Below are 22,940 nucleotides of genomic sequence, written 5' to 3' on the forward strand. Positions count from 1 at the left end.
TTATCCTTCCCCCTTCCCTCCTTCCTTCCTGTCTTCTCTCCTGCCCTCCCCAGGGTCTGTGTGTGCACAACGTGCCCTGCATTGTATGAGGCACAGGGCAGGGCTGTGGTCAAAATAAGGAGCACCCCCTGCCATGGAGTTTATAGTCCAGTGGGCCGTGAATTCAGTGGTTGTGCACACACATGAATCCACTACTGCAACACGCGTGTCGGAGCTGAAATCCACAGTGCAGCAGACTTTCGGCACCATGAGGTTTCTTTTGGTTGGTGTTCCCACTAATGCTGTCACTATGGAGGCTTTGCAGAAATAAGGCATTCAATTTGTCCATTTCCCAAAGGCAGAGCATGAGAGGGGGAAGAGACTTAAACACCGACTCAGGTTGAGACGATGATGACTTTCGAGGGAGGGCCTGGTCTGGAGACGTCCACCCGCCACTGTGCCAGATTTCAGGCACTTCTGAGCCTCACAGCTGAGGAGGGCTTGCTGTGCGACCTTCACCAAATTACAGAAACCCTCTGAACCTTATTTGTGGTGAAATGCGTGTTTCAGACAAGAGGATCTTAAAATGCCTCGCAAAGAGGCAATTCCATGATGCAAATGCATCCTGTTATAATTTCGTTCTGTTGAAATATTTAAACATCTTGATTCTGCCATCAGCTTATTAGCTCTGCCTCCTAGTTTCGCAGTTTCTATAAATTTGATAAACAGGCCTCCCACATTTTCATCCACTTGATCATAACAATGTTCAGCAGGAAATGCCAAAGACAGATGCCTTGGGCAGGTCCCGCCAGCCGCGGCCGGGCAGGAGGACAGCCCTGCTCATCTGCACTGTGATGGGCTGAGAAGCTGGGCACAGTTACTGTGGCAGATGCCCCAGCGGCCCTGGTCTGCCTCAGCATCATCTGTCTTGGTGTGCAGGTGCCAGCCCACCATCTGGGGTCCCTGCTGACGGCCAGCCCCGGGTGGCCTCCAGAGGCTGTGCAGCCCTTGACTTTGGTTCTGTTTTACAGCAGGTCCATGTCCCTTGCAGCCTCACTGATAACAGCATGGCCAGCCCCCTTGGGGAGAGCTGGTTGGCAGTGTGGTGTGCTGGAAAGACAGGAATGGGAATCTAAAGAGTGAGGCTTGTCTTTGTCCCCAGTTCCTGACAGAGAGCTTCAAACACTCTTGAAATGTGGGAGAGATAGGAGCCTTTGGTTATTCATGAAAAACGCTTTGACCAGGCCAGACCTGAGTGTATGCTAATGAGGGACTCACTGGATCCTTAGATAGTTTCAGGGAGTTTCAAGGGAGGGATTGAGCTGTCTGTCATGTGATCGGAGGTTGAAACTTCAGCCTCCCTGCTACCCCCTATCGAGGATGGAGATAGAAGCTGGAGATTGAATTCAGTCTGTTGGCCAGTTATTTAATCAGTCATGCATCTGTAGTGAGACCCCAGCAGAACTCTTGAGCACCAAGGCTCAGGAGCTTCCTGGTTGGTAAACACAGGAACATGCAGGAGAGAGGCAGACACCAGCCCTGTGGGGACACAGGCTCTTGCCCCTGGGATGCTGTGCGTCTCTCCCACTTGGCTGTTGCTGAGTTATTACCTTTACAATAAAACTGTAGTCATAAGTACATTACTTTAGTGAGTTCTGTGAGTCATTCTAGCAAGTTACCCAACCTGAAAAAAGGTGTGGGAGCTCCAGAATCTGTACCCAAGTCGGACAGACTTGCAAATAACCTGGTGTCATTTGCAGCTGGTGTCTGAGATGAGGACAATCCTGTTGGGCTTGACATGTGGGGTCTGCACTGTCTCAGGGTAGTTATGTCAGGCACAGAATGAAGCACAGGACAACCAGTTGGTGTCAGAGAATTGCTATCAGAACTTAGATCCAATTAAATTAGTCTCAATTCCATTCGGGAGGCATTTCCAGAGGGCCACTGTGCCTCTGCCCAGCCCAGGCAGCCTGTACAGATTCTCTGAGCCCTGGAGTGCATTCACTATAGACCCTCCCAACCCCACACAGCTGCTGTGTTCCTCAACCTGCACCATGACAGGGAGAGGTATGGTGAGGGCCCCACAGTCCCCCCTCCAGCTCATGTCTGCAGCTGACTGCTCCCCACACTGGGATTCAAGGCCCCTGCCGGTGGAGGCTCACATTCTAGAGAGAGGGACACAGAGTTACAAAGGAGCAACTCTGCTAAATAAGTAAGTTAGGTGGCATAGTCAGAGATGTTACATGCTTAGGAAATTTAAAAAGGAAAAAGAAAAAGAAACCCAGATGTGGGGAGGGACTGTGGGGATCGTGGGGCAGGTAGGACCCCATGAACACAGACTGTTGAGAGGGGAAGGGGTCCTGTGTGTACTTGGGAAAAGAACACCCCAGACCCAGGGCTTAGCTATGCAGAGGCCCTGAGGTGAGTCTCCGAGGCCGTGGGAGGGCTGAGACCTTCCGCTGTGAGTGTAATGAGGAGCCCAGCAGCCTCCAAGTCCTGGGTCTCAGCTCCTGCTCTGCCTCTGTCTGCTCAGCCAGGGCTTCCCTGTGATGCAAAGTCCAGGACAGTGCCAAGCAGCATTCCTGGGAGGCCGAGTGGCTGTGGGTTCCCTGCCGCCAGCAGCCCTGGAGTGCATGGTTACTTGCTGTCGGGACTTGAGGGGCCAAGGCCCGCCTTCCCCACACCCTTCAAGTGTGGTTGGGAAATATCTTCCTGGACCTAAAAAGACTCTTGAATGACTATTTCCTTGATGTATTTTTAAAAATTATTCATTCTCCCAGGTGGGACATGAGATGACAGGTACCCTCTGGAGGGCAGGACAGTGTCAACATGAAAAGCAAATGCAGACATAATATGAGTCGAAGGGTTCGGATCCCTGAACCTGCAGAAAGATCACGCTCCTGAGAGAAGCTCTCAGGGGAGTGAAACATGATTTTCCACTATTGCGTCGTGAACTGAGAGCCCCTCTCTCTTTCACCTGCTGACGTCAGGGTTGATGCACATTTGCACAAGATGCTATGCCCTTTGGCCAGTGTTGGGCCACCCTGGCTGTACACCTGGCCTCTGACACATCTCCAAGGCTGCATTTGAGGGCCCTGTTCCCAGACTCTGAGCTGCGACATCCCATCTAAGACTTGTTAGTGTCAGGTCACTCATCCTGCCCTCCCGCCCTCCCTCCCTCACTTCAACATATGAATTTTTGGTGGACACAATTCCACCCCTAGCAGGGTCCATCCCCATCATGCAAAAGAGCGAAGTGCCCAGCAGGGCTGTCCAGAGACCGTCTGTGGTCACCGTGAGAGGCTCTAGCTGGAGATCAGGAGCTCAGGGTTTCCCGGGAAGGAAGTTCAGTGCCAGATGTTTCCAGCCCAACCCCGGAAGCACTGCACCTTCCCCGACTCCCAGGAGGGACCGCCCAGCCTCAGGGTTTTTCCAGAACACTCATATTTGGCTTGTGCCAGGAAGCTTAGCCCTTCCGCAGCATGGGCTGCGCTCGCCTGCAGACTGCCTCCGCATCTCCTGAGGCTTCTCTTGGCCATCACCACAGGGCAGGGGGTCCTGCGGTACAGGCTAAGTTCATGTGCTGCCAGGGTGAACTGGGTCTGCACCCCCACCCACCCCCGCATTGTGTCCAGGACACACAGACAGCCCTGGCAGAAGGACCACAGGATTCTCTGTGGCCTCATCTTCCACCAACCTCCTCTGCACCTCTGTGCCTTTACCATGAGGCTGTCTTTCCCACATGCTCTTCCTGTGCCCTTGTGTACCCACAAGTCCTGGCTGGGCTTCTGCCTGGTCACCTGGTCATCTCCCCAGAAGGTCTCATCCGCTTGTGGCTGAGGCATTTTGTCCCTGTGCTCACATCACGGTCTTCCTGCAGCTGCCGTGATGCTGCAGACTTCTGGTCAAGAGCCACTTGCAGACCGGTCTCCTGTGCTTGCAGGTGAGGTCCCTGAAGGCAGCCTGTACTTGGTGTCCAGCAGGTAGGGAACAAATGCTTGTTGGATTAGGTTTGTGGTTGAGTTTGTTTCTGGGATTTCCTTGGAGGTGCATTAGCAGCAGCCAAGCTCCAGGTCCCACTTCCTAAAGAGAGTGGGAGCCACACTGGCAGCCCGAATTTATCTGCACTAGAGCCCCTGTCCTTGCAGGCCGACCCATCCCAGCTTTTGTCTTGGCACTGCAGACCCATGCCCTTCTGGGAGATTCTTTCAGAATATGTCCAGCATGTAATATGTGCCACATTTTGGTAAGTTTTTTGAATATGTGGCCATTGAACTTATTCTCATTGAACAGAGGTGTCAAAAGAATTCGTAATACCAGGTTGCTTTCGCAAATGCACTATGGTTTTGATGTTACTGCTCAGGCCATGCAGGAATTGAGGGCAAGGCTTGAGGACTCCAGCAAGGTGAGAAACCCGGCGAGTCTCAGGACAGCTGTCTGTCTGTGACTGTGCACCAGCCTGTGCAAAACCCATCTTCTCTAGCCCCCAGTGGTGCCAACAGCAATGACAAGAACAGGATCCACGTGGCAGGGACAGAGTGACGGGGCCCAGTGTCGGGCACTAAGGAAAAGTTTGGTCTCTGAAAATGGACAGACCCTGGCTTTGAATCTGGACTTTCCCGCTGACTTTCTATACGAGGGTACTTCCAAAAAGCTCATGGATAGATTCATATTATCTGTCAATTTTATTTTTCCACAGACTTTTACAAGGACCCTCCTATGTTGTTAGGCAAGTCTCATCATTTCACTGACTCTCCATTTCTTCTCTCCATTTTTCCATCTATATTAGTACAGACAATAATACTACTACTTGGAATTTGTTTGTAAGAATTAAATGAAATAATAAGAAAGTGTGATATCTGTTTGTCACTCTGTATCAAACTCTCTCCTCCTCACTTTTCCTGTATCACCTCATCAAATCATCATCATAACCCCATTTTCCAGATGGGAAAGCTGAAATCATGCACTTAAATTACTTAGCACAGTGGCTGGTCTATAAATAGTACTGATACTGATGTGATGATGATGATGTGGTAATGATGAAGATGATAAAGCAATTATGACAATGATGATGAGGAGGATCATGATATGATTATGATGATGGTGGTGATGGTGATGGTGATGATGGTGGTGATGGTGATGATGGTGGTGATGGTGGTGATGGTGATGATGGTGATGGTGATGATGATGGTGATGGTGGTGATGATGATGGTGATGGTTATGGCGGTGATGATGGTGATGGTGGTGATGGTGATGGTGATGATGGTGGTGATGGTGATAGTGATGATGCTGGTGATGGTGGTGATGATGGTGATGGTGATGATGATGGTGATGATAGTGGTGATGATGATGGTGATGGTGGTGGTGGTGATGGTGGTGATAGTGGTGGTGGTGATGGTGGTGATGGTGGTGATGATGATGGTGATGATGATGGTGATGGTGGTGATGGTGATGGTGATGATGGTGGTGATGGTGGTGATGGTGATGGTGATGGTGGTGATGGTGATGGTGGTGATGGTGATGGTGGTGATGGTGATGGTGATGGTGGTGATGACGATGGTGACGATGGTGATGATGGTGATGGTGATGATGATGATGGTGATAGTGATGGTGATGATGGTGGTGATGGTGGTGATGGTGATAGTGATGATGGTGGTGGTGGTGATGGTGATGATGGTGATGGTGATGATGATGGTGATGGTGGTGATGGTGATGGTGGTGGTGGTGGTGGTGATGGTGATGGTGGTGGTGGTGATGGTGGTGTTGGTGGTGGTGATGGTGATGGTGGTGATGGTGATGGTGATGGTGGTGATGGTGGTGACGGTGGTGATGGTGATGGTGATGACGATGGTGATGGTGATGATGGTGGTGATGGTGATGGTGGTGATGGTGACTGATGGTGGTGATGGTGGTGATGGTGATGATGGTGATGGTGGTGATGGTGGTAATGATGACGGTGGTGATGATGGTGATGGTGATGGTGGTGATGATGGTGATGGTGATGGTGATGATGGTGGTGATGGTGGTGGTGGTGATGGTGATGGTGGTAATGATGATGATGGTGATGATGGTGATGGTGATGATGGTGATGGTGGTGATGGTGATGGTGATGGTGATGATGGTGGTGATGGTGATGGTGGTGATGGTGATGATGGTGGTGATGATGATGATGGTGATGGTGGTGATGGTGATGATGATGGTGATGGTGGTGATGGTGATGATGATGATGATGGTGATGGTGGTGATGGTGATGGTGGTGGTGATGGTGATGATGATGGTGATGGTGGTGATGGTGATGATGATGATGATGGTGATGGTGGTGATGGTGATGGTGGTGGTGGTGATGGTGATGGTGGTGGTGGTGGTGGTGATGGTGATGGTGATGATGATGGTGATGATGGTGATGGTGGTGATGGTGATGATGGTGGTGATGATGATGGTCGTGATGATGGTGATGATGGTGATGATGGCGATCTCTTTGGATTGAATTATGTCCCCCAAAGACCATGTATTAGAAACTTAACCCCCCATTGTGACAGTGTTAAGAGGGTAGGAAATCCTATTATGGTAATTGAAAGGTGGGGCCTTGATGAGGTGATTAGATTGTGAGGACATGCCCAAGAAAATGGATTAATCCATTGATGGTTTAATGGTGGTCATGGGCCTGGCTCTGAGGGCTTTAAAATAAGGGGTAAAGAGCCAGCTCTCTCTGCTTCTGCCATTGCCACATGACACCCTGCTTTGCTCTGCAGAGTCACTACCCACCAACAAATGCTCTTACAGATGTATTCTCTAGACTTTGGACTTCCCAGCCTCTGAAACTGTAAGCAATAAGTATTATTTCTTTGTCAATTACCCAGTTTCAGGTACGTTGTTATAAGTAATGGAAACAGACTAATACAATGGTGATGGTGATGATGATTGTGTTATATTGATTGTGGTGATGATTATGTGATGATAACAATGATGAAAATGAGGGTGATAATCATGGGGATGATTCTTCACCTTCATTGTCTCTGGTAGACTCTGACTATCCACACAAGCTATCCCCAGGCTAGGCTCCAGCTTTCTGTTCATCTGGGTGGCAGCTCATATTTTATTTAATGGATAGGGAGAAACTGCTCTTTCTTCCAGCAAAGAGGGCTGGGAATTTATCATAAAAATCCTGCCATACCGAAACTCCAGTGTTAGACACAATATGAAATTCTGCAGGAATCAACGTTTCTATGAATCTTTTTGCCTTATGGGGCCTCAGACATTCTATCATGTGGTTGTAACAAATGGTCTTCAGATGAGACAGACTTTGAATGACTTGTATTCCCTGGTTCTTTAGCCTCAACACTATGCTGCACAGACGCATGCCTCTGGCAGCTGTAAGGAAGCCCAGCACATCAATCGGGGTGGACTCCAGGTCCCTGAGTGGAACCAGAACACAGGGGCATTGGGTCTGCCAGCATTGCCCTGCTCACATGGATGCTCAGGATTCAAAGCCATGGATGGAATTGGGATGGATGCCTCTTCAGGAAGGATCACAGCCACCAGAAAAATCCTGGCTGTGCTTGCCCAAGCAGGGGTTATGCACAGAGCCAGGTAAGCTTAGCAGAGACAGCTGCTCCCTGTGCTTATGCAGAGGCAAGGCTGCCCAGTGTGCAGAGAGGCTCTAGGATGTGCAGGGACAAAGACTCTGTCTGGAGGAACAGGACTCGGGCTTCAGGTTGGGCCCTGGGCCATCCTGGGACCTCCAGGGACCTGTCCCCTGGCCACAGCCTCGGTTCTGATTTCTCTGCTTGACTGACCACTGACCTCCTACCAACACCCCTGTGCTCACTTCTGCTGCACTCTCTTCACTACCCCCCCACCAGTAGTGCACTGGCTGCACCCTCTGTCCTGATATCAGTAGTCCTTCTGGTCCTGATAGCATCTGCCAAGGAGGGGCCATGGGGCTCACCCAAACCATTCCTGGCTCTGCCCAAGGCCAGACAGGCCCCCATGCTGACCACGTCCTCTGTGCCTTCAGTGTGATCACACACACAGGTCCCTTCTTGCATTTGCTGTTCACGCGGTCATGGCTGCGCCGGGAGTCATGCCAAGCAGAGGGAATGGAATGAGGAAGACTGTGCCAGGGGATCGGGAGCTACAGCCATCCCAGACCTTCCCCAATGCTGATGGGCCTGCAGGTCTGCCAGCTGCAGTTGTGTCTGTCCTGCAGAGGCCACTCTACCTCTCAGAGGCCTTGGTTTCTCCAGTGGTGAAACACCGGCCGACAGGTGTCTGGCTGCCAATGGCAGGGGGCTCATTCTGTTTAGCGTCAGAGTCCAGTGAGCAGCAAGCTCAGATTCTCGAGTCACTAGAAGCAGGTCAGTCTTGTGGCTGACCGGGCCATGGGTACTGGCCTGACAGCTGCCCCACAATGTGGCTGTGCCAGGACCAGTGCTTGGCTGGGCCTACTCTGAGTGATTCTCCAGCAATTAGAAGGTCCTTGATCACCTCACTATCACGTATTTCTGTACCTGTGACCTATGCAGTGTCCTCATTTGGGAGCTTGTCACCATGAGGACACAAAGCCCTGCCAGTCTGGTGCTGCACTGTGGCTCTTGCAGGTAATTTTCTATCAGCATCCGTGAGATCACCAAAGCCCTCACCCTTAGTATGTGCAGGCTGAGAGGAGCCAGGGAGCTGGCTGGGGCCTCAGCCTAGAGTATCTGGGCATGGCTGGTGGAGGCCATTCCTTAGAAAACAAACCAACCACCACCGCCACCACTGACAGCAACTTATTTCTTTCCTCTCCTGCTGCCTCTGGGTGCTCCTTTTGGGAATATTGGAGGAAACATATCAGCCCAATCACATGCACCTCAGGACACAGGCTCTAGGGAATTCTGATTTAAAACAAAAACAGACCTCATGATGCTAAATAAAGCAAAGGCAGAGGGGAAGTTTGTTTAAAACTCCTCAAATCCACACGCGAACACAGACGGTCTATCAGAGCAACAGAACAGAAGCCACTGACCGCACCTCCACGATCTCAGGGGAGATGCGTCCCTGAGAATTCAAACTGTGGGTGCACAGACCCAGGTGCCCACTTGGTGGCTCGTCCTTCGGTCTTAGGTGCTGGCAAGCCTGGGAGCGCCATGAGCAGAAGTCCCTACGCTGAGAGCGGCGTCCCCGCCTTGGCGGCCCAGCAGGCTAATCGCAGAGCAGCTGAAGCTGGGGCACTCGCGGGCTCCAAACTGCAGAGGAGCCAAGGGGGCCTAGGAGGGCCGGGCAGGCAGGGTGGCTGGGTCTGTGAAGGCTCTGTTCCGGATAAAACTCAGTACTAAAGGGAAACCGCTGTGAGCACGATCTAAATCAAACAAGCGGGGACGTCAGGCCACGGGGAGGGGAGATCCATCCAGGTGAGGGTGAGGCTGCAAGCAGAGGCAGATCTCCAAAGGCCCCACATCCCATAGTAATCACAGACACTGGCAGGGACCCCCAGAGCCAAGACACGGGGACACCATCCCAGGCCACCTCCCTTTACGTCACCCACTTAGACAGAAATAACCCAAACCGTCACAGTCCAGCCCGCACATGGCTGCTGCAAGAACAGACTAGCGGGCAGAGTCGCGTCCCACCGGCCAGCAGAGGAGAGGCCAAGAGATGCGCCCAAGAGTCTGGAGAAAATGTTAACTGCCCCAAAATGAGTTAAATTTTTAAAAGAAAATGATAGGTGCTATAAAACAGCAGCATACATCAGAATAGAAAAATCTGAGAAAATAAGAATATTAAAAAAGGAAAGATTTAAAGAAAGGTCTGAGAAAATCCAGGACATAATTAGAAACAAAAGGGAAACAATTAGAAATGAAAAACAAATGAGGAGGAACACAGGAGTGAATAAACGTCACAGACAATGTCTTCAGAGAAGTAGAAGAAGAAAGGAGCAGTCAGAAAATACCGTCAACACATCCAGAAAGGACAAAGGCAGTGACTCGGGAGGACAGCAGAGAAGAACCAGAGCGTGTCCTTGGAGTCTCCAAGAGGGAAACTCAAAGCAATGAAATAGAACAAATACTCAAAAATAATGCAGGAAAAATGTCTTAGACGTGCACCTACGTTTTGATAATGTTCACCTCATGCCTGGGATCATTAACCAACCACCGCCAAGAATGAGACATCCTCTATCACTGTCTTTTACTGGATAGAGAAGAAAACTAAAATTAATTAAAATATATAAATTACGTAAATCCAGGAGTGCATAATGAATTGGTCGTCTTTGGAGGATGCTATGGAACCAACACGTTATTTTGAAAATTGATATTAAGGGGACAGCATCAAGCATTGTCCTGTGTTTGCTGTTCACACTAGACCTCAAGGGAACCAAAGAGTTTCTGAGGATAAGTTTCTCTTTATAAAAGCAGTCAAGCTAGTAAATGAAAGCAAAATGATAGAATTAAGGCACCAGTCATCTAGCAATCCCTAAGGGAATATTGGATCGAAGCAAATCATCTGCTCCTATCACAAAAGGCCAATGATCATACATTACACGCCTCCTGGTGGAAGGAACTCAACGAGGAAGCTCTAACCAAACGTAAATCTGATAGCCCCTGCAGGTATGACTACACATGTCCGAAAAACACAGGGGAGAGGAACACGTCGAGGCAGCACAGGCATGAACATGTGTATCCAGACTATGGCGACCTCCACCGTCATGAAGAAACTGATTTCCTTAAAACACAAGAAAAAAAAAATTAGTGTAGAAGAAGGAGAGAAACCTATAGATTGAAAGAGACTCAGGAGAAAGATAAACAGGGCGCAATGTGCAAACCTGATTTGGATGCTCAGCTGAAAGATAAAACAATCAAGGACTTGAACACGACCGGGAGGCTATCTGATAATATTAAGGAATTGTTTTTCAGGTGTGCATATGTTCCCATAGCTGTATTTTTTTAAACCTTTATATCTTACATATGTATGCTAGAATGTTTACAGGTGAAATCTATGTAAAATCTGGGGTTTGTTTCATAATAACCTGTGGAGCATGCACTAGCAATGAACAGAACTGGCCCTGAGATAGCTGCTAAAGCCAGGAAAAGGGCACAAGGGGGTTAAGTACACTGCTCCTTTCTTTATGTTGAACTTTTCCATCATAAAAAGTTAAAAATAGGTAAAGTAACTATTACTGCTTAATTGTGTGTATGTATTTGTCTTTTTCGTTGTGTTGGACATTTTTCAGCACAGTTCTAGACATCTAAATAAACGCTTGGCTGTCTTAAGCTCTCTGTCTTTCCTCCTATCATGTTAAAATTCCTGTGCTTTGATAGAATTCTCTTCATGTCAACTGGATCTTTTGAATTTACCTGACTTGTTTTCCCTTTCCACGATTGTTTCTCTTTGGCTTCTCCCTGCCTCGCAGCAAGCCTCTCATCCTAGGCCACCCCCTTCAGAACTAATCACTTTTCTTCCCCGCCTCTAGTGTCCCTGGTCTGCCCCACCCAGCTCTACTCATTCATTCAAGCTGAGCATTTTCCACATCAGAAGTAATAAACAGATCAAACAGACTTAACCTATTGTTTCTCACAAATATAGGACAAATGCATTCTCTTTCATGGGAGACAAGAGAAAATGACCTCAGGTTATTATAAATTTATACCTCCATCTGGTCATAGAATGGGACAAATTATTGGTAACCAGCCTTGTGAGCAAAGTGGCATGGTGTGGGGTAGATGTGCTCTCCTGCTTGGCGATATCTCTCTGTGTCCCAGCAGTGACATGCATGGAACCCCTGACAAACCATAATCTGGTGGTAAGTTCTCCTACGTGTCAACTTAATAGGACAAAAAGATTTCTGAAGACAGACCCACCTCCTGGAAAGGAAGCAAAGTGGTAGGGCCTTCCAGTGAGGACCTAACACATGAGCCACGCTAGCAGGAAACAATCTGCTGACTTAAGAAAATAAACTTCCACTTCAAACAGCTACAGCAATTTCAGAAGTTGTCACTGTAATGTGTGGGAAGGTGTGTGGACAGTCCCCCTGGGCACGTGATGCTCAGCAGGGAAGAAGGAGTTCTAGGGATAGGAAATTCCCCAGATCCCATTTAAAAGAGAGAGAGTTCTAAAGTCAGAAGATCAAAGAAGAGTTGGAAATTAAAACCGCCTTCTAAAATTAAAGGCCATTGTCAGGGAAGATATTTCCCAATACTCTGGAGCATGTGCAGGGGCCAGACAGCCCCAAATGCAGATGGGAAAGCTCTTTGGAGATTCTTGAATTGATAGGAGACTGTGCCCTCACCTGACCTGCTCCTGGCCCGGAGGGGACTCTAGGGCCTTGCCCTGGTGGGGGGGCGAGGAGAACCACGTGACAGCAGGAGTCAGCATGTCTCCTCCCGTGAAAGCCTGTCAAAATCTGACTTACTATTTAAGACTTAGTTGAAACAGCAGGAAGGACCTGCCTACGTATGCGGGTTGTGTTGAACTTGAACGATTGTCCAGAAGCTGGGAAGGTCCAAGGTTCCCCAGCAAACAGCAGTTATTTCAGGTTCTTTCGACTTTATAAATAAAGCCCCTCATGGAAGGAGGTCCTACTCGTGCAAGGGAGGGTCAGACCCATCAGGGACACCGTGGTGTCATTCAGAGTTCACATGCCCGCTGCCAGCACAGGAGGCCCCCACTACCCCCAGCCCCCTCCCTCGGTGCTGTGTGAAAAGTGTGATGATAGCACATTCCAAGAGCTTACTCTGCGACCAAGTCAGGTGACGCGAATGGCAGACCAAGAGAACCTAAGAGAGAACTGAGGAAGACCATGAAGGTCAAACACTCTAGAACCAAGTCTAGAAGGGCCTCCTGGGGCTCAAGTCTAGAAGGGCCTCCTGGGGCTCAGATTTCAGATTTATCTCCATTTGAGTGAAAAACTTCACGGAAACGGGAAGCGAACCCTGACTGTCTCCCCAGCCTCTAGGAAGTGACGCCTGCTGTGTCCATGTGCAGCACAACAGGACATGGGTCTCATGACTAGCACCCAGCATTGACTGTCTACTCTCCCCTCTCAGAAACACGTACGTTTTATAGTCCATTTTGGAAAGTAACTAAATTCCATGGAATGTCTATGTTTCAGCCTAAAAAGACAAATTGGAATCCCATGACAAATTGCTGCTCACACACCGCCTCTTCTCATGGGCGATACCAATAAAGGGTCTCACGTAGAATGACCTAATGACAGATGGCACAGACTCAATACTGTTTATAAAACCACAGGTTTCTATACAGAACCAACTGATCAGCTACAATCAGGAACTAAATACAAAGAATAAAGTGAAAGGTAAGAGGATGTTAATAATCTGTTTTCCAAGCACGTCGAAGATCACAGAGAGACGCTGCACTCTCCTGTGTCATGAAGTCAGCAGAGAATCAGATGAGATGCTGGTGCTGACACTGGGATGCAGATAATTCTGTTGCTGTCTAGGCATAAGTTAAAGACATAATTTCATAGCCATTTTAACTTGGAGTCCACACATTTTATAGCATTAGTGCAAAGCATGTTCAAAGAAGTGATGCTCTCACTTTCTCAATAGTCAATGGCTCTGGGATCCTAGAAGGCATCTCTGCAGATGTGAGAGGGGCTCGTCTCATGCTCTGTTTGTGGAGACAGAGGCACCATGTGCTGCCGCTCCTTGCTGAACACGCTCACTGATGGCTCTTCATTGTCCTTTGCACCAGGGAGCAGCAGCTTTCTGATTGAACAGGGGAGTGGGCTTGACTTGGAGACTGTCTCAGGGGCAGTGGCTGCGAAGCCTGCAGACTGGGCTTTGTGTTATGCACATCAAAAGTTATCACTGAGTTGTTCTGTCTTTTGGATGGTGGTGTTCTCCTTTTGCTCTGGAAGGACCCACCCCACCCTAGGTCGCCTCCAGGTGGAGCGCAGAACCCCGGGTAGACAGATTATAGCCACACAGCTCTACAGAAGGCAGCTCACGGTTATGTATGGGCATTAGGATGGGGATTTCTTACAGAAACTACCTCCTCAGAGTGGCCCAGAGTCTTTTATGCCCCAGTGCTATCCAAAAGAAATGATTTGGGGGCACCATGGCCACCTTGGTTTGCTAAGAGTAAAGGAGGGCATATTTGGGCAAGGAGGAAAGTGACCATAAGGGACATTTCTTGCTCATGCCAGGCTCTTGGGTCTTCAGCTAAAGCTGTATAGAGCCCCAAGAAAGTGTTGGGGTTTGATGTCACAATTTTATGGTAGGAGGTCAACTTTACCATGCACATCCAAAGCCATTAATTGGATATCCCCAAAGTTTACAAACTACTTTGATAAACAATATTCCAAGCCAAGAGACTTCTTTTGGTTACTCTTAGTACAAGAAATCTATACCAAATGTCACAGAAACATAGATATGTTTTCCAGGCCATCTGGCCAATGATAGAAAACACAAAAGAACAGTGTTACTCTCTGATGCTGTGAAAAGCTATGAATGTAGGGCCGACCCCGTGGCGCACTCGGGAGAGTGCGGCACTGCGAGTCCAGCAGTGCTCCCGCTGCGGGTTCGGATCCTATATAGGGATGGCTGGTGCGCTCACTGGCTGAGCGCAGTATGGCCGGTCACAAAAAGACAAAAAAAAAAAAAAAAAAAAAAAAAAAAAAAAAAAAGCTATGAATGTAGCAGAAATCCCCAGGCTCATGACTGGCAAAACCTGGCTCCTCATGAAGGGGCTCGAAGACATGTACATGACTGGCAATTACTTCTCTAATGTGGATAAGTTCATTCTGATTTTCAAACCAAATGACGCACCTTTGCTGAATCCCTAATTCAGTGTGATTCTTTGAAATAAATCCCAACTCTCTAAAATAGACAGCATATTCAAAAAACAGGTCTGAACTATAAAAAGGCCTACACAACAGAAACTGGGGGACCTTCAGGCACTGCGCTAAAGGGGACATGCAATGATTAATCAATTTCTTGGTCCCAGGGAAGATCTATGATCATGCATCACGAGCACATTCCGTGAAATAGTAAATAACAAGCTATTTGAAATGGCACCCACCAGGGAGTTTAAAATATTTTAGTAATTTGAAAGCTTGTCATTGTGACATATTTCTCCTCCAAAGGAATTTTAGGAAAAGTATCATTTGGGCCTGAATTATTGGCGCAATTGATTTAACTCCATCATGTATAAATGTCACAAACGTAGATCAATCGTGCCAGGGTCCGTAAGAAAGGCAGGGAGTGGCGACCAGCATCCCAAGCAACCTGCATCACAGTTTATTCCTGTTTCTTTAACATCATCACACAGTTGCCAGTGAGGTACATGTTGCAGGAGGATTTTAAGTGCTTTTGATGAGGAAAAATTACATTATTTATACAAAAAGTGCAGGTCAAAATTGACTGATTCCAGCAGGCTCTACGGAGGCATGTTGTCTGACCACATGTGCCAGATCCTACTATGTAAAAGTACATAAATGCAGTTAGGAGGTCGAGCAGTACTTGAAGAAGGATAAAATGCTGAGGACGATCAGCTCTGGGCACAGGGTGCAGACGGTGCTGCAGCGGCAGAGCTGGGAACCTGCCTGTGACAGAGCCTCCAGGAAGAACAGGGCGGCTTTGTAAACTGGCTCGCAAGGGAATGATCAGGACTTGGTGGGCACACCAGGACCTCAGCCCAGCTGCTGAATGACCACTCAAGCGTGTTCCTCCCAGATGGTGCTGGGAGGACAGAGCCGCCCACGGCAGCCACATGTGAGTGTCCGGGGAGCCTGAGGGACGCTTGCGCCTCACACAGAAGCCTCGAGGCAGAAACGAACGTGGGAACGTACAACTGCCAGAACTGGGCGGCATCATGCAAAACATCCGTGTTTGTTTCAAAGTTAGTTTTCAATTATGGAAGTCATTCAGATGATTAAAACCTAAATTAATGTTTTGACGTTACTGAAATGCCAACTGTTGAGAATCCGAGGCCAGTCCCACAGGACAGCGAATGAAGACAGGCGATATGGCAGACATCCCAGCTACTTTGGATCCTGTTGAGCTTTTCCTCCTACACAGGTTCAAGATTCATCAAAAAATCATTACATCTCCATTTCTCTTATGCCTCAGGAAGCGCATCCTGTTTTTCAAATTGAGCTTATAGATCCAGACCAGCAGAGACTGGCTCAGCTGGTGTCCGTGGTGAACACATGACGTGAGTACAGGAGAGGACACATGCTCCCTTTCCTAGAGCCCTCCTGTCCACCCCTGTGGATCCCCAAGTGTCCTTTGATCCCAAAAGAGATTTTCCAAGGAGAAGATTTGGGGCAGCAAGAAAACAGGCCCATGGGAGGGGTGGGAAGTGTCAAGCCAGGGCCACACAGAACCCCTGCCCGGTGGCAGCCTGAGTGTGGGGCCAGGCACCATAAGCCCAGGGAGGGGGAGACCTCCCACCTCCTGCAAAACCACCTCCCTGAGTTAGGGAGAACAGTGCTTATCTTTTTTTTTTTTTTTTTTTTTTTTTGCATTGTCTGGAAAGTTCTGTGGTATCTTATCCTGCAGGCCTGTCACTCTGTGGGTGTCCGCTAGAGAGAAGAGTCTGCCCTGGAACCCCCGCCTGTCAGGTGCCCACCGGCTCGACCCCACACTAGTTCTTGCTCCCTCCTGCCCCCACCATGGTTTTGTCCTTTGCTAAAGAGCCACGGGATGAAGGGCTGAAGAGGTGAGAAGCGGCAAGCGTTTGCTTTCGTAGACATGGTGCTGCTTCTAAGGCACAGTGTTAAAGAGGAAATACATGCAATGCTAACATTCTCAACACTGCGTTTGGTCCTGTCGCAGGCCCAGGATGTCCCGAGAGAGGGGCTGCACCTGTGCATGAGCAATTGTGAATGCACTTGCTGGGCCGCATGAACCCCAGGCCTTGACGGGACACCCGCACGGGCACCACCTGGGCCGACAGCGAGCTCGCTCAGGAAACACCTGTGAGGCTTACTCCACGCTTCCCTGCCCAAGACAGGTGCCCTGGCAGCCATGTCATCCCACCCGTCTCTCCTGTTCTGGGGAACTTAGATTCCTAATCCCCCACTTTTACCCCTTTATGCGAAACTCAGTATGAAAGGAAGGGCTGGCCAATGGCCTTACAGAAGGGATTGAAGGGCTAAGAGTCACCCCTGGTTTCATAGGAAAGAGGGGTTCCGCACCCTTGGGCTTTGCAACCACCACAACCAAGCAATGACACACCTGTGTGGCTGGAGAGCTTCCCATCCACCCAGTGCAACGTGCAGTTACACAGGCCTCATCTCATTTTACTGATGAGAAATCTGAGGTCACTGAGCAAGCAGGACACAGAGCTGGAGCACCACGCCAGGCTGACAACCTTAAGCCCACCCTGTCACTCAGCACACACACCACCACACACCTTGCCCACCCTTACCGCTCCTACACGGCTCAGGGGTGCAGCCGGGGCTGGGCATGGGGCACCAGGCCGTGTGCACAGCGTCTGAGGTGCCCAGAGACACCTGCTTCGATGGGGTGCCCAGAGCAGTTGCTGAGAGAGAACCTGAGGACTTTTGCCATCTGTTCGGCAGTTCAATTAGTCTTTACTCAAAGTCAGTACCGTCAAACCGATGCCGTTTGTCTCCCACACCCCGAGCGCCCACTAAGGAAAGGCACACAGGAAAGGACGTGGCACCTACCGGTTCCTCTTGGTTTTCAGGCTCTGGTCTTCCCTGCCGTCCTCAGAACTGGACCCGTCGCTGCTGTCGGCTGAGAGAAAACCAAGTTAATCGCTGGAGGGTCAGAGCTCAGCGCTCTGGCAAACCACCAGGCAGCACACACACGCTCTCAAAGAGACTCATCTGGAAAGTAGGAAAACAGATTTCTCGTAAAGACTGATACCAAATCCTACAAGTCATCTACTCTTGGTACACGTTCTTTTGTATTTTGGCACAAGAGAGATCTGATTTTGCTGTTCTGTGGAAAGGTCGTTATTAGTGGCTGTCCATCTAGAGGTTGCTGGACCTCCCAGAGGGGTGGGGGACGGAGAACTGAAGGCGGCCCCCCCTTGGCCCTTCCCTCACCCCTCAGGATGAAGGCCTGGCACGAGCCCTGCTGTTCCACGTCTGCCTTCACGCTCTCGTGAGCCAGCCTCGAGACCGGGACTGGCTGCGTGGCCAGCTGCTCTATGGAAGGGCTGACTATCAGCCGTGCCTTTGCTTGGTCCCCGTGAGTCCTCTGCCCGCTGCAAGGCGGACCAGGCTCCTCCTGCACACTGTGTGCACTTTACTACAGACTAGACATCCACATCGGAAAGCCAAATGGGTTCTGAAGACACAGCCCCCTGTCCCCCCAGGAGTGGTTGGCCCTGTGACTGTGTGGCGAGCTTTGGAATGAAGAAGAGGCAGGAGCTTGGGGTTTGGTGCTGGTCTCCAAGGAGGAAAGAGGACAGTGAGTGTGACAACAGGTCTAGAGCATCGTCATTTCTGCCCTGACAGGCCTAGCGACTTCCAGACGCTCCCTGCTTCTCATTCTGTGTCCACCATCCCTTGTCACAGCATGGGCAGTGTCCTCCATGTCCCCACCTGCTCCTCCCCATGACTGGAGCCCTGCACCTGGCTCCTGCAGAGGCTCTGCCACCAGCACACCACGCATCGTGAGTGCGTCGACTCCACACCTGCAAAGCCCTCCACGCCTGTTCTTATAAAACCTGACGACTCTGTACACGGTGTGTTCGGAATCCCAGCAATGCCTCTGTCTCCAGCTCTCAATTCAAATCTATTCATAGGTTTTCTTTCAATGTACAGAGCGGGGTTGGTGGTCAGATGAGGGGGTCTAGTTCTGTGAGCTGCTGGCTCACCCCATCCGCATGGCATCTCCCTCCTGGCAGCCTCCTGCCACCAGCGGCCCATCCACACCACGTCCTACACATGCACACAGCCTCACCATTACCCGCTCAGCCTATGGGGCCACCAAGCACTTCCTAAGCAGGACCTGGCTGTAGACACATCAGCCCCGCATGTTGTAACGAGGCCAGCAGTCTTTCCTCACACACACTCTGTGAGGGTCTCCACCAGAAAAGAGCCATTATAGACAATGCCACCCTTTCAACTATGAAGCTGGTGCAGGAATCAGGGCTTCTTTTAGGGTAGTGCTGGGGGTGAGGGGTATTTAGGACTTCAGCGCATGGAAGGTGAGAAGACACAGCCCAAGAGGGTTTCAGGGCTCTCCATGAGGGGTCTTCAACCTGGCACCACTGTCATCTGGGGCTGGGTCACTCTTTGTCACGGGGCTGTCCTGTGAACTCTGGGATGTTTAGCAGCATCTCTGGTCTCTACACACTGGATACCTGCAGCAGCGTCCCCTCCCAGCTGTGATAACCAGAAATGTCTCCCCAAATTGCCACCTGTCCTTGGGAGGCATACTGCCCCTGCCCCAGTTAAGAGGCACGGGTCTAGAGAAAAGACTATTTATGAAAATTAAGGTGTTTGGGAAGGGGATAAAAGACATTGAGGGTCTGTCCCTTTATTCTCTGTAGCTTTTTTGACATGAACACTTCCATGGCTCCAACTGTCCCTGTCCCCTCGCTGCTCCTGAGCTCCACTCCTGCCTGGATCTCCACCTCCTGCACCTCCGGTCCCCGTCCCAGGGCACCCACTCAGCAATTCAAACACGGTGGCCCTCGTGCAGCCTTCCCGGTGGCAGCCTCCACACCCAGCAGCGTCCCTGCACGTGCGGCTGGGCACTTGCTCATTTGTGCCTCCTGGTCTCCCCTCTCCCATGGTGAAAAAGCTTTAGAAATGCTGTAGACAGTGGTGATGGCCACACAACACTGTGAATAAACTTAGTGCCAATGAATTTTACACTTAAAATCGTTAAGGTGCTAAACTTCATTTACGTAGATTTTACCTCAATAAGAAAAAAAATCAAAAACAACTCTTCTCGTGGCACAAAACAAATCAAAAGACCAAAACAAACATTGGAATAGTATTACAGCCCAGCCCTGGTATCCTTGATTTGCAAGAGTCTGTACAACTGAATAAAAAAGACTAAAGCTGAAGGCTTTCACAGGGACACACAACAAAACTAGTGGCCAGCAAACCGGAGAGAGACTGTTCAATGCCACCCAAATAAAAGGAGTGCCAACTGGGACAGAGATGGTTTTAAAAACTAAGTTCTGATGACCTACAGTGATGAGGAGAGATGCAGAATCTAATAGGGGAGTGTGCATGGAGCGATCTCTTTGGGAGAAGATTTAGCAATATTTGTCAAAAATTTAAAGTGCATGTACTTCTTTACATTGCAATTCTAATGACCTGAAACTACACAATAGATACACTTGTAAAAACACTCCTAAGATAAATATATATGCACAAAGATATTCTTACCAGCATTATGTGTATTAGCACCAACAAGCAAATGACCTAGAAGCCCATCAGCGGGGAGGGTCTGATGAAGTCATGCCGTGTCCCAACAAGGGTGGGGGAGAGGGGTGGGGGGCAAAGAGGACGCAGGGAAGTGGGGGAGGGGGAGTTAAAGAGAAGGGGGGGAGGGAGAGGAGAGAGATGCTCTAAACACGCAGGGATGAAAGTACCCCAGATGTGGTATGAGCAAGGTGCGGAACACAGGTACCGCTTGCCAATTTCTTTGATGTGATGTGTACACACACTTCCCTGTATATCTTACAAGGGTGTGTACACACACACACACACACACACGCACGCACGTTTAAAGTCAGTTGGATTCACCAGTGCAAAGTCCTCCGAGTCTCCGTGAGCCAAATGTCTTCCCTCCGTGAGTGGGAAGGATGGCACCTATTCCATACGTCTTCTTAGAAAGGGTCGCACAATCTCTGGATAAAACTTACTGAAAAATCGTAGGAGTTGAACTTTGGTGTGTGAGGCACACCTGCCGTTAGCTGATGTCCTTGGTGTGTGGTGAGTCCCGAGGCAGATGGGACCCGGCAAGTTTGAGGGCGCCCGGGAGGACAGCGCCGCAGCCTGTGAACTGGGCGGATCCCCACGTCCCTCCTGAACGGCAGGGGCTCCCCGCTTTGCAGCAATCACGCTCAACTCCTGAGCACCCTCCGCGGGTCAGCGTTCAGACCCGCAGCCCACTTTAAGGTCACGGTCCCCTGCTTATCGGGAGCAATCCTCTCACTAGCTCAGATAAGCTATTTCCTGGGGTCTGAGTCTTACAGGAGCTCTGGGGGTATCTGCAAGGATCCGGCAGAAAGAGGCTAACAGCAGGTTAAATGACCTTTACATCCAAAGAAATATATCAGTTAGAGGACGTCAGAGCTCCTCCAAAACACCCTTCCAACCTGGTGAAGCCCGAATTTCACGGCCGAGAGCTGGCCCCGGACGGGGCTTTCAGACGAGCGGGATGCCGCTCTGAAGTGAATGGACAGGCTGTTTCACTGTCTACAAACAAAGCAAGTCAGAAAACTTGAAGCTGAAGTGACACGGTGCTCTGTCTGCAGTCCTGAACGTCACTAACCTTCAGTGTGGTAACCTTCAGCGTGGCATCGGCTGAGGCAGCCCTGAGGGAGACCTCACTCGGCTCCTGAGGCTGACGGGACACTCTGCACGCACAGCTGCGTGTGCTCTGCGGGAGGTCTGCGTGCTCTGCGGGGGGGTCTGCGTGCTCTGCGGGGGGTCTGCGTGCTCTGTGCGGGGGGGGGGGGGGTCTGCGTGCTCTGCGGGGGGTCTGCGTGCTCTGCGGGGGGTCTGCGTGCTCTGCGGGGGGGTCTGCGTGCTCAGCGAGGTGTCGAGCATGTGCCAGGAGCAGAGGCCAGTGGACAGGCAAGGCCCGCCCTCAACACTCAGCATGGGCACAGAAGCGCCACCCAGCAGGCTGAGAGGCCACTGGCCCCGCACGGTCAGAGTTACACTGCAGCAGGGTGGCCTGCATCTCCTGGGACCTCTCCATGAAGTGCCAGGCAGATGGCTCCCTCCGCGTGATCTGAAATCCACGAGACCCACAAGAGATGAGTCCTTCACTCGCAAAGTGTTCTGTTGTTCTTTCTAAGATTCGTGTTTGTGAATGAGAAAGTAGGAAGGATGGCAACACCAAACACCCCTCCACGCGTCACCTGGGCACCCTCGGGGGGAGGAAGAGCAAGCGCTCTCCCAGGACTGGGGCTTCCAGGCACAAAGAGGGGTGAGATGACAGGGTTCCCCTGCACAGGCAGGAGCCCCAGACAGCATCTGGAGAGAGCTGGGTGAGAACGGCAGACGGTGGTGGGCATCTGGACAGGATGCCGAACAGGAGCCCCATGTCAGAGCAGCCAGGGCACCCCACTCAAGGTCATTCGGCAGCAAGGGTCACCTGGACTTCAGCTCCTGCCAGGAGAGGCGGGTGGGGAGTGTTAGCCTGCACTGGGGGACAAGAGGTTCTGGGTGTGAAGGAAGGTGGGTCAAAGCCATCAGACTGCTCAGTGGCTTTGTCTGCACTGAGCCGGCAGGTCCAGCCAGGCACCCACAGATACCAGAATCAGCCCCAGACACCAGGCTGCATTTGACTTCAGAAAAAAGTGTAAAGAATATGGAGCTCAGGAAGAGAAAGAGCCTGGACAGAGCTGCGCAGGTGGCTACAGGCCACCTTGACTGGGGGACGAACCCAACAGGGGCACTTTGTTGTGCTGGGCTAGGGTTCCCAGCTGAGACTCAGGAGGAAGTTCTGCATTTGGCCAATAATCCTAACGGGGACGTCTCTGAGGTTGTTTGGACATGCTATACTGACGATGCTGCTGCCACCGCAGGGGCTCCCGGGCTTCCCACGCCTTGGTGTCCACTGCGGGCCTCCCCAGGCTGCACCCCGCCCTGCTCAACCACAGGGGACATGGGGATCCCCAAGCCTGCCCCTCTTCTTCTTGCCTCAGGGCCTGCAGCACACCCTTTGCCTGCCTCATCCCCAACTTCTGGGGTACAGTGCAAGTGACCCTTCCTTGAGGAGGAAACTGTGGCCTCTGGGCTGGGTAGGCACGTGGTTCCGTCCACCCACTGCCCCTCATGTCTCCCCAACACC

At 50.6% G+C, this 22,940-nt stretch overlaps 1 protein-coding gene across 1 annotated transcript in view; it reads right to left on the minus strand.

Annotated features, from left to right (window-relative positions):
• The window catches only part of TCERG1L (transcription elongation regulator 1 like), a 206,949-nt gene that overhangs the window by 22,520 nt on the left and 161,489 nt on the right, over window positions 1–22,940 (minus strand). The window contains exon 8 of the mRNA XM_063103498.1: window positions 17,612–17,681. Coding sequence (XP_062959568.1) covers window positions 17,612–17,681 — 70 coding nt within the window. The remainder of the gene's footprint in view (window positions 1–17,611; window positions 17,682–22,940) is intronic.

Source organism: Cynocephalus volans, chromosome 7 (genome assembly GCF_027409185.1).
Source record: "Cynocephalus volans isolate mCynVol1 chromosome 7, mCynVol1.pri, whole genome shotgun sequence".
Lineage (NCBI taxonomy): Eukaryota > Metazoa > Chordata > Mammalia > Dermoptera > Cynocephalidae > Cynocephalus > Cynocephalus volans.